Here is a 14,848-nt window from a genome sequence, read left to right on the forward strand (position 1 = left end):
GCATGCCCAGGGTAGGATCTCCCGTTGGAGATCGAGGGTCATGTGCTCAGGCTCTGCAGCGCATTCCATTGGTCCTCTTGGCAGGTCTTGGAGGGGCAAAGGTGCTGTGGCCACTTCCTGTGCTGCTGCTATATAAACTGCGCATGACCGCACGGCCATGCGCTAGTATTGTCTTTCAATCGCTAATGTGTGTATGTTGTGAGTGCAAGTCGTCCTTGGATACCCCTACCCTATTGAATGACTGTTCGCGGAAGGTGTATGGCTGCTACCTAGCGCCCGACTTATCCTACAGCACTAGTCACACATTATAGCGTCCAGTTGCTGTGACCGCCAGTACGACGCCGTGCACTTCCTCTGTGCTTTCCTTACCCAAGCCTGGGTGGTTAGTGGCGTTCGTCAGTGCGGCACTGCATGCACTCTTGTGCCTTAATATTGCTCTTCAGTTTCCTTACACACCCAGTTGCAGTGTTGTGCCAGCAAGGGTCTAATCGGACTTCAATCCTAGTTGGGGTTGAGTTCGCTGACTACTTGCTCGCGCTTTAGGTGCGGTACCGCGGTCCTGTGCCTTAACAGGATTGCTTCTTTCACGCTGGGTGAGGTTAACCCACGCGTGTATACTTTAGTGTACCGCCATATAGTCTGCTAATTGCTAGCAGCAGGTTTTCACCTGCACGGTGGACCCCGGACTGCGAACGCATCTATATCATCTGTCTTGGTGCGTTCCGCCAGTCCTAACAGTGTGTTTTATTTTTTTTATTACCGAATTAGTAATGAGAGTGTCTAATAGACACCTCTCCATTACTAACCCCAGGGGTTGATGGCATCTGTGATTTTTGAAAAATCAGAGCTGTCATCAACTCAAACTACTATTACTATAATTACCTCCACAGCAGGGCAATCAGTATAGTATCTCTTCAAAATTAAGTTTTAGAATTGATACTTTCAAGAGGTTGTTCTAAACTTCCTATCCTCTTCCTCTTTGAAGAAACTACATGCATTCATCTCTGATTCATATTATGTATTTGCTATCCAGTCTACAAAAATAAACAAAACCTTTGGCTTACTTCTGATTTCAATTATTATAGGATTTTCTGTTTTATTCCTTCCCTTAATTAAAAATGAATAAAGTATGTTTATCCATTGTGTAGATCTGGAATGACTACAAGCTGAAGTGGAATCCTGTGGATTATGATGGGATTGAATTTATGCGTGTGCCTGCAGACAAGATTTGGAAACCTGACATTGTTTTGTACAATAAGTATGTAATCCGTACTAACCTTTCGATTGTTGCTCACTGTGAAGTGACAGTTTATGAATTTATCTGTTTTTCTCCTTCTACAGCGCCGTTGGAGACTTTCAAGTTGAAGGGAAGACTAAGGCTTTACTTAAATACAATGGTTTGATAAATTGGTCTCCACCAGCAATATTCAAGAGCTCATGCCCAATGGATATAACATTTTTTCCATTTGACCATCAGAACTGTTCAATGAAATTTGGGTCCTGGTCATATGATAAGGCCAAAATTGATCTTTCCATTGTTGGGTCAAAGGTTGACATGAAAGATTTTTGGGAGAACAGTGAATGGGAAATAGTAGATGCCTCTGGCTACAAGCATGATATAAAGTATAACTGCTGTGTAGAGATCTACACAGATATAACCTACTCTTTTTACATCAGAAGGCTGCCTATGTTCTACACCATCAACCTCATTATGCCATGCCTCTTTCTTTCATTTTTGACGGTGTTAGTCTTCTATCTTCCATCAGACTGTGGGGAGAAGGTCACTCTTTGCATCTCAGTATTGCTTTCCTTGACTGTATTCCTATTGGTAATCACTGAAACAATCCCATCAACCTCTCTTGTAATCCCTCTGGTTGGAGAGTACCTCTTATTTACCATGATATTTGTAACCTTATCTATTGTGGTAACAGTATTTGTGCTCAACATTCATTATCGGACCCCAACAACACACAAAATGCCCAAATGGGTAAGAGATGTATTTCTAAAACGTCTACCTAAACTACTCATGATGAGGAAAACTATGGAGAAAAAAGATCGACCATGCTCTAAAAGAACCAAGAAGAGAACATATGGCAAGACAGGAAAACCTGTAGACTCCCAGTGCAGAGATGTAGAAGTGTTTGAAGATGAGACATGTTATCATTGTATGAAATCAAAAGAACAAAGTGCCAGAAGCCGTCGGCAACAACACCAAGAATCCTGCAATGCAATTCAGCAGTCTCCTGCAGAAATCAGAGGCGTTGTTGAGAGCATTCAATTCATGGCAGAAAACATCAAAGATCATAATGAAAGAAAAGAGGTATTTTTGATCAATTAGTCAATAGCAATTTATTTGAAAATTAATATATGTAGTTATGTAAATGATCCACAATACATGGTAGTGTCGGCTTTTCAGTCAACATTGATACTAATATAGTAATTTAAGCCTATATAATAATTCCTGCTCTTGTTACGTAGTTACCAGCTGTATAGTATATAGGGCCCATTACTTATTTTTTTTGTTACTTTTGTTATCTTATGTTTACTGAAGCATTCACCAAAATGGCACACAAAAGTCTTGAATTTTGTGCAAAGTAAAAAAAATTGTCTTTTTATCGGTCTTTAAATATTTTTCCAACCTCTCACCACAAAAAGTCGCTTGTTTTGCAAAAAAAAAATCTGGTGTACATAAAATCACTCCAGAGGGGTACTGGAGTACATTTGCGACATATGTTTGTGACTGTTTGAAAAGTCACAACTGATGAATCAGGAGGAAACATCTCGAAACCATCAACCCCATCTACAGTGGAAACTAAAAAAAACTTATAAAATAGACTTAAAGGGACACTGTCACCTGAATTTGGAGGGAACAATCTTCAGCCATGGAGGCGGGGTTTTTGGGTTTTTGATTCACCCTTTCCTTACCCGCTGGCTGCATGCTGGCTGCAATATTGGATTGAAGTTCATTCTCTGTCCTCCCTAGTACACGCCTGGGCAAGGCAAGATTGCCTTGTGCAGGCGTGTACTACGGAGGACAGAGAATGAACTTCAATCCAATATTGCAGCCAGCATGCAGCCAGCGGGTAAGGAAAGGGTGAATCAAAAACCCCAAAACCCCGCCTCCATGGCTGAAGATTGTTCCCTCCAAATTCAGGTGACAGTGTCCCTTTAAAAAAAGATGCAAATGGTAAGATGAATTTGGTGATAACAAAAAAGGTACAAAACAGCAAAAACTAATAAAAAGACAGTTGTAATGGTGAATCGAGACCAAAGTGTTGTAGAAGTTGGTCATTTTGTCACAGGATGCTTAGAATGATTTTTGCGCATCTCATTAAACAGAGTGTTCCCTTTTAGCAATCCTATTTTGATAGAAGGTCTCTTGATGATAAACTGATCATAGTTAGTAATGTAATTAGCTGTAATTTGCAGAAGTGGCAGTAAATGTTTAATTCCCCTGTAGCTCCAACAATGTAGAAAGAAGCATAAAGGTTCCTTCACACATAACGATTTCGTTAACGATATAGTTGCTTTTTGTGACATAGCAACGATATCGTTAACGAAATCATTATGCGTGACAGCGACCAACGATCAGGCCCCTGCTGGGAGATCGTTGGTCGCTGGGAATGATCAGGACCTTTTTTTTGGTACCTGATCACCCGCTGACATCGCTGAATCGGCGAGTGTGACGCCGATCCAGCGATGTCTTCACTGGTAACCAGGGTACAGACACGGAAGGTAAGTATGTAGTGTTTGTTTTTTTTACATTTACACTGGTAACCAGGGTAAACATCGGGTTACTAAGCGCGGCCCTGCACTTAGTAACCCGATATTTACCCTGGTTACCTGTGAAGACATCGCTGGATCGGCGTCACACACCCCGATCCAGCGATGTCAGCGGGAGATCCAGCGACGAAATAAAGTGCTGGACTGATCGTTGGTCGCTGTCACACATAACGATTTCCTTAACGATATCGTTGCTACGTCACAAAAAGCAACGATATCGTTTACGATATCGTTATGTGTGATGGTACCTTTAGTCATTTGTGCTTTGTAATCATGCAGGAGGTTAGACTAGGAGAACAGTCTGTCTGTCATACATCTCACACACTGAGAAACCTTCTCTATACTATGATGGGGCGTGTTCTTTGTTCCTTTGAGTATTGCTGCCTGGTTATGATTGGTCAGCATCATACAGGGAGAAAAAGTTCACACTCCCAATGAAAATTTAACTCTGATAACAACCATTTGGACTTTAAAAAGTTAACTAATTAGGTGCCAAATATGTTGACTGCCAATATCTCCGCAATAAAGAGGCAAAATTAAAAAAAAAAAGTTTTATAAGCTCTGCAGCCAATATAGCATCCTGTGTCAAGTTTAAGATGAAGAATTTGATAAAATGTCCTCTTCAAGTACCTCCTTCCAGCATTTTAGAATACTTAGGTGAAGGAGGCTATAGATATTCCTCAGGTTTCAATGAATGTTATTCACAGCAAGCAAGGAATTAACCACCTTCCTTTACAGTCAACTGCCCTAACATGGGTTATGCAAAGGGATTGATTAGTGCAGACAATTCTGTTGATAACATCATGTTTTTTCACTAGATTCCTTAAAGACATTAATTTTTGCCAAATGCCTAAATCCACGGCCTAAGACATTAGACATCTGTCAGGTTACTCTTCCAGCACAACCACACTCATGTGGGCACTGTTCATGGTCTACTAGCTGCCTCAAAATGGCTGCCATTAACAGGCGTTGCACCAACTTCTCTGCTTTCCAGAATCCAGAGGTTGGCCTGGCCTTCACCCTTTAACCCTGGACTTACACAGAGGTCCCTGGGCTGGGCCACAGAGTTAGCTGCTGTTCAGTGAAGCAAGCTGGTAAGAAGGATAGTTAGATAGCTGGGTTAAATCCAGGAGGTATAGGAGGAACCAAATAGTTAGGCAAGAGAAACGTCAACTAGCTGAAGTCAGAGAACAGGATAAATCAAGATAAAAAGACAGATGCAGTTAACACAATGTTTGTGCTACCTAGCTTCACCTGACTGGCAGTGGGAACTGACTCTCAGGGGTTTATATAGTGAACAGTCCCACCCAGTGCGACAGCAGGAAGAAACCCAAGCCAACAGAATGAACTCCATAGCTCCTAGACTGGCACAAGTCTCAGGAATAAAATATTATTGACTCAGAGCAGCCTAGCAGCCAAAACAGAAAGCGGTCCCAATGTAACACATACACATGCTTGTCTGGGCATATATGTATTGTGTATGGGGAAAGAGGAGTAAGGGGCTTCCAGATACTTCTGCTAGTGACTTATCTCCCTGACACAAAAAGGTCAGACATGTTACTATCTCAATGCCCTTCTCTCTACTCACATCTGTTCACATATACTGTACATGAAATGGTTGGCTAATATTGGTTACAACTACACTGGTGGCAAATAACAATCTAAAATATATGGTCAATTTTAGCTATTGATTCTTACACTTGTTTTTGCATATTAATAAATAATAATCTATGATAATCCATCTTTAAAAACTTGGGCCAATAACATTTGTCAGTAGTGAGAACTATCTAGCCTGCTTTGATTATCCCGGTAATAGATTTCATAGTCTTGTTAGAAAAATATTTAGAATTGAGAGTCCTCAGTGGTTGACACCTTCTAATGACTAACTGAAAAGATGGTTAGCCATTAAAAGGTATCAACCACTGAGGACTCTCAATTCTAAATATTTTTCTATCCACTGGCTAACACGGTACCAAGATATATATCTTTCCTGTATCATAGTCTTGTTATGAGCTTTCATTAACATTCCCGGGGCCTTTCCAGAATGTAGATTCAAACATGTCATCTTTTGTTAAGTCTGCGCTCCTGGTATAATTTATAATATAAAATGTGACATATAATACACTACACTTAACTATTTACATAATTTCTGAAAAAAATGAATATGTTTTACCTCCAGCTTGATTATGTGGCAAACACACTTACCATTCCTCTATGTCTTGGTTTCAGGAAGAAGATGACTGGAAATATGTTGCTATGGTCATTGACAGAGTCTTCCTCTGGGTGTTCATTATCCTGTGCGTTTTTGGAACCACTGGGTTATTTTTGCAGCCAATGATAGATGGGAACAAAACATAAAAGTTTTTATATGGATGCCATAAAAACATAAGTAGTGTTTGTACAGTCACGCCAAGTTCTATTGGAGTAAACCTGCATCACAAGAAAAACCTAATAGAAGGAAGCATCGTAAAGGACGTTGGTCGTCAACATTGTCAAGGACCATATTATAATGGCAAAAGTGAGACCATCTGTGCACAAGTCCCTGGTGTAGATCATCAATTTAAAATTACATCATGTAAAGTAGTAGCTGTGCACGGCTCAGTAGGTAACACGCACAAGACCTGTGAAATAAAAGCTAATAATTAGTAAGCAATAACTCGTAAAAAGAGCTATGCAATCTCCATATTCATTGACCTAGATACATAAGCATCGTTTTCATTTATTCTCAGATATCAATGGTGCACTTGGAAATAAAAAACTTTGTAATAATGTATATCTTATCAGAAAAAATCCGATTCTTTCCCCTCCTGGGCTGATCATTAATTCTCAAAAATCTCAATCAAGGGTAATCTCTGTAATCAATGAGGACATTTTTTCCCATTACTGAGATAGGAGATGGCAGTTGGTGCTTGTATATTTCTATGGAGAACTGTAAATGTTGTTTCAAGAGAACTATCAGCAACATTTTTCTCTCTGTCTCTAACTTCTTCCTCCTCATCCACTTTCCAAAGAATTTTAAAAGAACTGACTGTCATCTCTTATCTCTGTAATGGGAAAATCCGTGTTCACCAAATAAAGTTATTTCATATTTTACCTATGTATTGAGAGTGAAAGACCAGTCCAGTGAGAGAGAGAAGCAGACTTTCTCTGATAATATACATTACAAAGTTGCTTATTTTCATGTGAACAATAGATTGATTTATGAAGCAAAAATGTAAAGACGGTTACTATTTAAGTCTTTGAAGACCACTATTTAGGATTTGTTAACTGGAAAAGGTGTAAAAAATGTTTAACTGTTTAAATAGGACTTTTCACTAGTTTTAGCATCTTACAAGGGCTACATAATTGAATAGAGTTAACAAATAGCCATAAAATGGAGTTCCATACATTATAGTAAAATCAATAGAAAAATACTTTATTGTGCATGAAAAAAATACAAAATAGTTCAAAATTATATAAATAGAATGCAACAAGGAAAAAAGACCCTAGTAAACCACACATAGGTCCGAGGCATAGACAAATATATTCATCATAAATATCATCATGGTACTAATGCAAAAGCACTACTGATTTGTGCAGTTAAATATGGTGTCAGCCCTATGTATTAGTAACAGGCCTTAAATTAAATCCCATAATGTAAAGCACCACACAAATCTGCACTCTTCATATTAAGTCTCCATAATGGCAAAGTGCCATCCCCGCAAGGAATAAATACATGAAAGAGACAAAGTGTCACCAGTTGCAAAGTTGCTTACCCATGATCAGAGTGACTTGATGCCTGGGACCCCAGTCCACCCCCTAACGTGCATTTCGCGTAGGCTTTCTCAAAGAGATATTATCAACTAGTGGCACTTTGTCTCTTTCATATATTTATTCCTTGCGGGGACGGCACTTTGCCATTATGGAGACTTAATGTGAAGAGTCTCCATAAAGCTGATGGAGTGAGGTTAAGTAAAACAATGAGGACAGGGGAAAGGGATTTCTTCCAGGCACTGCACGCCCCGGAGCCTGGAAGAAATCGTTAAAATGAAGACAGAATATAAAATTTCTCAGCAACAAGGCCATTAATATAAGGCATACAGGTAGGACCAGTGTATCATTTATATTACCTGTATGCCCATATTAATAGGTCATATACGTCTTGGGGTGTGACAGATTCCCTTTAAATAATTTTGAGTGAGTTTGGGGATTTAGGGTTTCAAGTTTTCCTGTAATTGTAAGCATGTGCCAAAACATGAAAATAGAAGAAATAAAATAAATAACACCTATTTTTAATAACATCTTTTTTTTCACAGTGTTCTTATTACAACAGTCTTGGTTAAATATTTAAAGTGTTAATTATATTTAAAAAAAATAATTATTATTGATCAGCCTTTCAAAGTTAAGAATCTTTGTCTGTACACCATTACTTTATTTTGCCTCCTTCTATCTTTAATAGCATGCTGAACTGCTGGCTTGTCAGTCTGCTTCATTCTTATGCAAATTGCCTCTTCAGAGAGGTAGTGGACTTGAACTCTAGTGCCACGTATTGGAAGCAGCAATTCTAAAAGTCAATATCGACCCTTTAACGAGCCTTAGCTTAGGATAAAATCCATATGGCAAAGATCATTAAAATACCGATATTGACTTTTAGGATTGCTACCAAAGTTCAAGTCCTCTTCCTCTATGAAGAGGCAATTTGCATAGTCAATTTCCCATGCATGGCGCATGAGTCTCCTCACTTTCCACAAGGAAAAACGTTACCCCTTAGGTCCTACTTCATTCTTAGTGACTGATGTGAGTTTGTCTGGGATTGCATGAAGAGATATAGGCATTTATGAAAGCTTACATTCACAGAAGATCTGTGGCTAGTTCTCGAAGATGTTTGAAAAAACCCTCATGCTGAGTCTTACCAAAACCTATATAAAAATGTGCCTATAAGAACTAATGCTTTGATGCTGTCTTGAACACAGAGGTCTGTTACACCAAGTATTGATTTCATATAATTTTTTCTTTTGTCAATTCACTTCACATTTTAACTGATAAAAAATAAACTTATTAACATTGTTATTTCTGAATGCATTCTTACTTTACAGCATTTTTTAACACATTACTGTGTCATGCGAGTAATGGACTTGGAAATGAGTACAACTTTGATTATCTATATATATATATATAGCCTTAGCTATACAAGGTAATGAATCAGTACTACCCAAGGCAGAGGACAATAATAAGTCATAAATCATGTGGGCAACAGAATGATGAATTTCACTTATTCAGTAGGCCTGTAGCTATTGGTGATATGGTTGGCATAATTGCATACATTTTTGTCTCTTTTCCTATATATTGGCTTTCTTTTTTATATTTTGACTAGCTGAAGAGCCCGGTGTTGCCTGGGCATAGTAAATATCTGTGGTTAGTTATAGCACCTCACTTTTTCCCCCTCACATCTCTCATTTTCTCCCTCACACCTCTCATTTTCTCCCTCACTCCTCTCATTCCCCCCTAACACTTGTCATTTCGACCTCACATCTGTCATTTTCTGATCACTCCACTATTTTCCCTCACTCCTCTCATTTTGCACTCACACCTTTTCATTTTCACCTCACACCTCTCATTTTCACCTCAGTATATACATGTTTGTCATCTCCCTTATATATAGTATACACCTGCATGTCATCTCCTGTATATAGTATATACCTGTATGTCATCTCCTGTATATAGTATATACCTGTGTCATCTCCCCTGTATATAGTATATACCTGTATGTCATCTTCTATATATAGCATATACCTGTATGTCATCTCCTGTATATACTATATACCTGTAGGTCATCTGCTCCTGTATATGGTATATACCTGTGTGTCATCTCCTCCTGTATATAGTATATACCTGTATGTCATCTCCTCCTGTATATAGTATGTACCTGTATGTCATCTCCTCCTCTATATAGTATATACCTGTGTGTCATCTCTCCTGTATATAGTATATATCTGTGTGTCATCTCCCCTGTATATAGTATATACCTGTGTGTCATCTCCTCCTGTATTAGACCTCGTTCACACGTTATTTGCTCAGTATTTTTACCTCAGTATTTGTAAGCTAAATTGGCAGCATGATAAATCCCCAGCCAACAGGAAGCCCTCCCCCTGGCAGTATATATTAGCTCACACATACACATAATAGACAGGTCATGTGACTGACAGCTGCCGTATTTCCTATATGGTACATTTGTTGCTCTTGTAGTTTGTATGCTTATTAATCAGATTTTTATTTCTGAAGGATAATACCAGACTCTTGTGTGTTTTAGGGCTAGTTTCGTTTGTCAAGTTGTGTGTTGAGTTGCGTGTGGCGACATGCATGTAGCGACTTTTGTGAGATGAGTTTTGTGTGGCGACATGCGTGTAGCAACTTTTTGTGTGTCGAGTTGCATGTGACAGGTAAGTGTAGCAAATTGTGTGCAGCAAGTTTTGCGCATGGCGAGTTTTGCACGTAGCGAGTTTTATGTGTGGTGCCTTTTGAGTATGTGCAAGTTTTGTGTGAGGCAACTTTTGCATGTGTTGCAACTTTTGTGCATGTGGCAATTTTTCCGCGTGTGCAAGTTTTGCATGTGGCGAGTTTTCCATGAGGTGAGTTTTGCACTTGTGGCGAGTTTTGCGTGAGCCTAGTTTTTGCATGTGGCGAGTTTTGCGCGCCGACTTTTGTGTTTTGACTTTTATGTGGCGAGGTTGGTGTATGTGTGGTGAAATGTGTGCTGAGGGTAATATGTGTTCAAGCACGTGGTAGTGTGTGGCGCATTTTGTGTGTGTGTTCATATCCCCGTGTGTGGTGAGTATCCCATGTCGGGACCCCACCATAGCAACTGTACAGTATATACTCTTTGGCGCCATCGCTCTCACTCTTTAAGTCCCCCTTGTTCACATCTGGCAGCTGTCAATTTGCCTCCAACACTTTTCCTTTCACTTTTCCCCAGTATGTAGATAGGGGCAAAATTGTTTGGTGAATTGGAAAGCGCGGGGTTAAAATTTCGCCTCACAACATAGCCTATGACGCTCTCAGGGTCCAGACGTGTGACTGTGCAAAATTTTGTGGCTGTAGCTGCGACGCCTCCAACACTTTTCCTTTCACTTTATTCCCCATTATGTAGATAGGGGCAAAATTGTTTGGTGAATTGGAACGCGCGGGGTTAAAATTTCGGGGTCCAGACGTGTGAGTGTGCAAAATTTTGTGGCTGTAGCTGCGACGGTGCAGATGCCAATCCCGGACACACACACACACACACACACACACACACACACATTCAGCTTTATATATTAGATAATCCAGCATGTACATTGCCCTCATTCTACTTAAGTTAGGTGTAGCTTGTCTTTGAAATCAGCACTATAATAATATTTAAGGAAAAAACGTAAATAAAATAAAACATATAAAATAAAGAATCCAAAACCTAGATTCTCTGGCAAGTTCTCATTTAGTTTAGATTAAGTAATTTCATTACTAGGACTGGGAAATAACAATATGTATAGTATAACACAGCGTAATCTACTATAATAGTTTACAATTATTTATAAATTTTGGGGTGAAAATAGCAGAAAAAAAGATTTTTATAAGATGGGGTCCGTCTTATTGTCCAAATTTAAGGTATCTTACCTGAGGGATGGCGGTGGTACAGCAGGGTCACAGGAGGCATGGTCCCTTCCTCAGGATAGGTCTGGTCCGGTGTTGGTGGTGCTGAAGTTTGGTGTGAGCTGTGGGGAGGGCACCTTAGCAGGGTCCCTTCCTGCTAAGGTGGGCGATGCCGCGGCCTGGTGTCCACAGGGGGTTGCAGCAGTGAGGCATAGAGAGCAGTACGGCATGCACCTGAGCATGGTCCCTTCCTCAGGTGAGGTGACGCCACGGCCCGGTATCCAAGGTGAGCAGCAGAGCCAGGTTAACCACGGGTTTATCGGTGGCAGCGGCCACCTTCTGAGCAGAGATTTAGTACTCTGCTTCCCGGGGCTTCAGGAAAATGGCCACGGGAGGCAGCGCGTGCACAGATGGAGATCGTGGGGGACATTTTCCTGAAGCCGAGATCTCAATCTACAAACTCGGCTTCAGGAAAATGGCCGCCGTGATCTGTTGTGAATTCTGTGGCAGAGCTCCCTCCTGTGGTCATAAGTGGTACTTCGGCTGATTCTCTCTATGAGCTTCCGTTGGTGGAGGAGAGTGGTTCTGCGGCTTCTGAGTTTCCTTCCTCAGGTGATGTGGCGAAGTCGTTAGGTGCTGCTCTATTTAACTCCACCTAGTGCTTTGATCCTGGCCTCCAGTCAATGTTCTAGTATTGGACCTGTTTCCTCCTGGATCGTTCCTGTGGCCTGCTGCTCTGCATAGCTAAGTTCTGCTTTGCTATTTTGTTTGCTGTTTTTTTCTGTCCAGCTTGTCAATTTGTTTTTTCTTGCTTGCTGGAAGCTCTGGGACGCAGAGGGCGTACCTCCGTGCCGTTAGTTCGGTACGGAGGGTCTTTTTGCCCCCTTTGCGTGTTTTTTTGTAGGGTTTTGTGTTGACCGCAAAGTTACCTTTCCTATCCTCGCTCTGTTCAGAAAGTCGGGCCTCACTTTGCTAAATCTATTTCATCTCTATGTTTGTCTTTTCATCTTAACTCACAGTCATTATATGTGGGGGCTGCCTTTTCCTTTGGGGTATTTCTCTGAGGCAAGGTAGGCTTATTTTCTATCTTCAGGCTAGCTAGTTTCTCAGGCTGTGCCGAGTTGCATAGGGAGCGTTAGGCGCAATCCACGGCTGCTTCTAGTGTGGTTGGAGAGGATTAGGGATTGCGGTCAGCAGAGTTCCCACGTCTCAGAGCTCGTTCTATGTTTTCGGGTTATTGTCAGGTCACTGTATGTGCTCTGACCTCTATGTCCATTGTGGTACTGAATTACCTTATCATAACAGTACTGGAGGCCCCTTCTCCAAAAGTACTAATGACTCTCAATAGAGGGAAAAAAGAAGTTCTGAGACCATTTTTTTTTCTCTGCACTGTGTTTTGCCTTTTTTTTCCCCTAGACATTTGGGTGGTTCAGGACACAGGTGTAGCGATGGACATTAAAGGTCTGTCTTCATGTGTGGATCAGCTCACAGCAAGAGTACAAAATATTCAAGACTTTGTGGTTCAGAATTCTATGTTAGAACCGAGAATTCCTATTCCTGATTTGTTTTTTGGAGATAGAACTAAATTTCTGAGTTTCAAAAATAATTGTAAACTATTTCTGGCTTTGAAACCTCGCTCCTCTGGTGACCCAGTTCAACAAGTTAGGATCATTATTTCTTTTTTACGTGGCGACCCTCAGGACTGGGCATTTTCTCTTGCGTCAGGAGATCCTGCATTAAGTAATATCGATGCGTTTTTCCTGGCGCTCGGATTGCTGTACGATGAACCTAATTCAGTGGATCAGGCAGAGAAGAATTTGCTGGCTCTGTGTCAGGGTCAGGATGAGATAGAGGTATATTGTCAGAAATTTAGAAAGTGGTCCGTACTCACTCAATGGAATGAAGGTGCGCTCGCAGCTATTTTCAGAAAGGGTCTCTCTGAAGCCCTTAAGGATGTCATGGTGGCATTTCCTATGCCTGCTGGTCTGAATGAGTCTATGTCTTTGGCCATTCAGATCGGTCGACGCTTGCGTGAGCGTAAATCTGTGCACCATTTGGCGGTATTACCTGAGCTTAAACCTGAGCCTATGCAGTGCGATAGGACTTTGACCAGAGTTGAACGGCAAGAACACAGACGTCTGAATGGGCTGTGTTTCTACTGTGGTGATTCCACTCATGCTATCTCTGATTGTCCTAAGCGCACTAAGCGGTTCGCTAGGTCTGCCACCATTGGTACGGTACAGTCAAAATTTCTTTTGTCCGTTACCTTGATCTGCTCTTTGTCATCGTATTCTGTCATGGCATTTGTGGATTCAGGCACTGCCCTGAATTTGATGGACTTGGAGTATGCTAGGCGTTGTGGGTTTTTCTTGGAGCCCTTGCAGTGTCCCATTCCATTGAGAGGAATTGATGCTACGCCTTTGGCCAAGAATAAGCCTCAGTACTGGACCCAGCTGACCATGTGCATGGCTCCTGCACATCAGGAGGTTATTCGCTTCCGGGTGTTGCATAATCTGCATGATGTGGTCGTGTTGGGGTTGCCATGGCTACAAGTCCATAATCCAGTATTAGATTGGAAATCCATGTCTGTGTCCAGCTGGGGTTGTCAGGGGGTACATGGTGATGTCCCATTTCTGACTATTTCGTCATCCACCCCTTCTGAGGTTCCATAGTTCTTGTCTGATTACCGGGATGTATGTGATGAGCCCAAGTCCGATACTCTACCTCCGCATAGGGATTGTGATTGTGCTACCGATTTGATTCCTGGTAGTAAATTCCCAAAAGGTCGACTGTTTAATTTATCTGTGCCTGAGCACGCCGCTATGCGGAGTTATGTGAAGGAGTCCTTGGAGAAGGGGCATATTCGCCCATCATCGTCGCCATTAGGAGCAGGGTTCTTTTTTGTAGCCAAGAAGGATGGTTCGCTGAGACCTTGTATAGATTACCGCCTTCTTAATAAGATCACGGTTAAATTTCAGTACCCCTTGCCGTTGTTATCTGATTTGTTTGCTCGGATTAAGGGGGCCAGTTGGTTCACCAAGATAGATCTTCGTGGTGCATATAATCTTGTGCGTATTAAGCGAGGCGATGAATGGAAAACTGCATTTAATACGCCCGAGGGCCATTTTGAGCATCTAGTAATGCCATTCGGACTTGCCAATGCTCCATCAGTGTTTCAGTCCTTTATGCATGACATCTTCCGAGAGTACCTGGATAAATTCCTGATTGTGTACTTGGATGACATTTTGATCTTCTCGGATGATTGGGAGTCTCATGTGAAGCAGGTCAGAGCGGTGTTTCAGGTCCTGCATGCTAATTCTTTGTTTGTGAAAGGATCAAAGTGTCTCTTTGGTGTTCAGAAGGTTTCATTTTTGGGGTTCATCTTTTCCCCTTCTGCTATCGAGATGGACCCTGTTAAGGTCCAGACCATCCATGATTGGACTCAGCCGACATCTCTGAA

General features: G+C 41.2%; 1 protein-coding gene across 1 annotated transcript in view; it reads left to right on the forward strand.

Moving 5' to 3' along the window:
* The window catches only part of CHRNA6 (cholinergic receptor nicotinic alpha 6 subunit), a 51,847-nt gene extending 44,392 nt beyond the window's left edge, over nt 1–7,455 (forward strand). Inside the window, exons 4-6 of the mRNA XM_069743157.1 lie at nt 1,149–1,258; nt 1,342–2,320; nt 6,013–7,455. Of these exons, the coding sequence (XP_069599258.1) occupies nt 1,149–1,258; nt 1,342–2,320; nt 6,013–6,141 (1,218 nt within the window). The 3' untranslated portion in view covers nt 6,142–7,455. The remainder of the gene's footprint in view (nt 1–1,148; nt 1,259–1,341; nt 2,321–6,012) is intronic.
* The last annotated feature ends 7,393 nt before the right edge of the window (nt 7,456–14,848 follow it).

The sequence above is a fragment of the Ranitomeya imitator genome, chromosome 1, assembly GCF_032444005.1.
Source record: "Ranitomeya imitator isolate aRanImi1 chromosome 1, aRanImi1.pri, whole genome shotgun sequence".
Classification (NCBI taxonomy): Eukaryota; Metazoa; Chordata; class Amphibia; order Anura; family Dendrobatidae; genus Ranitomeya; species Ranitomeya imitator.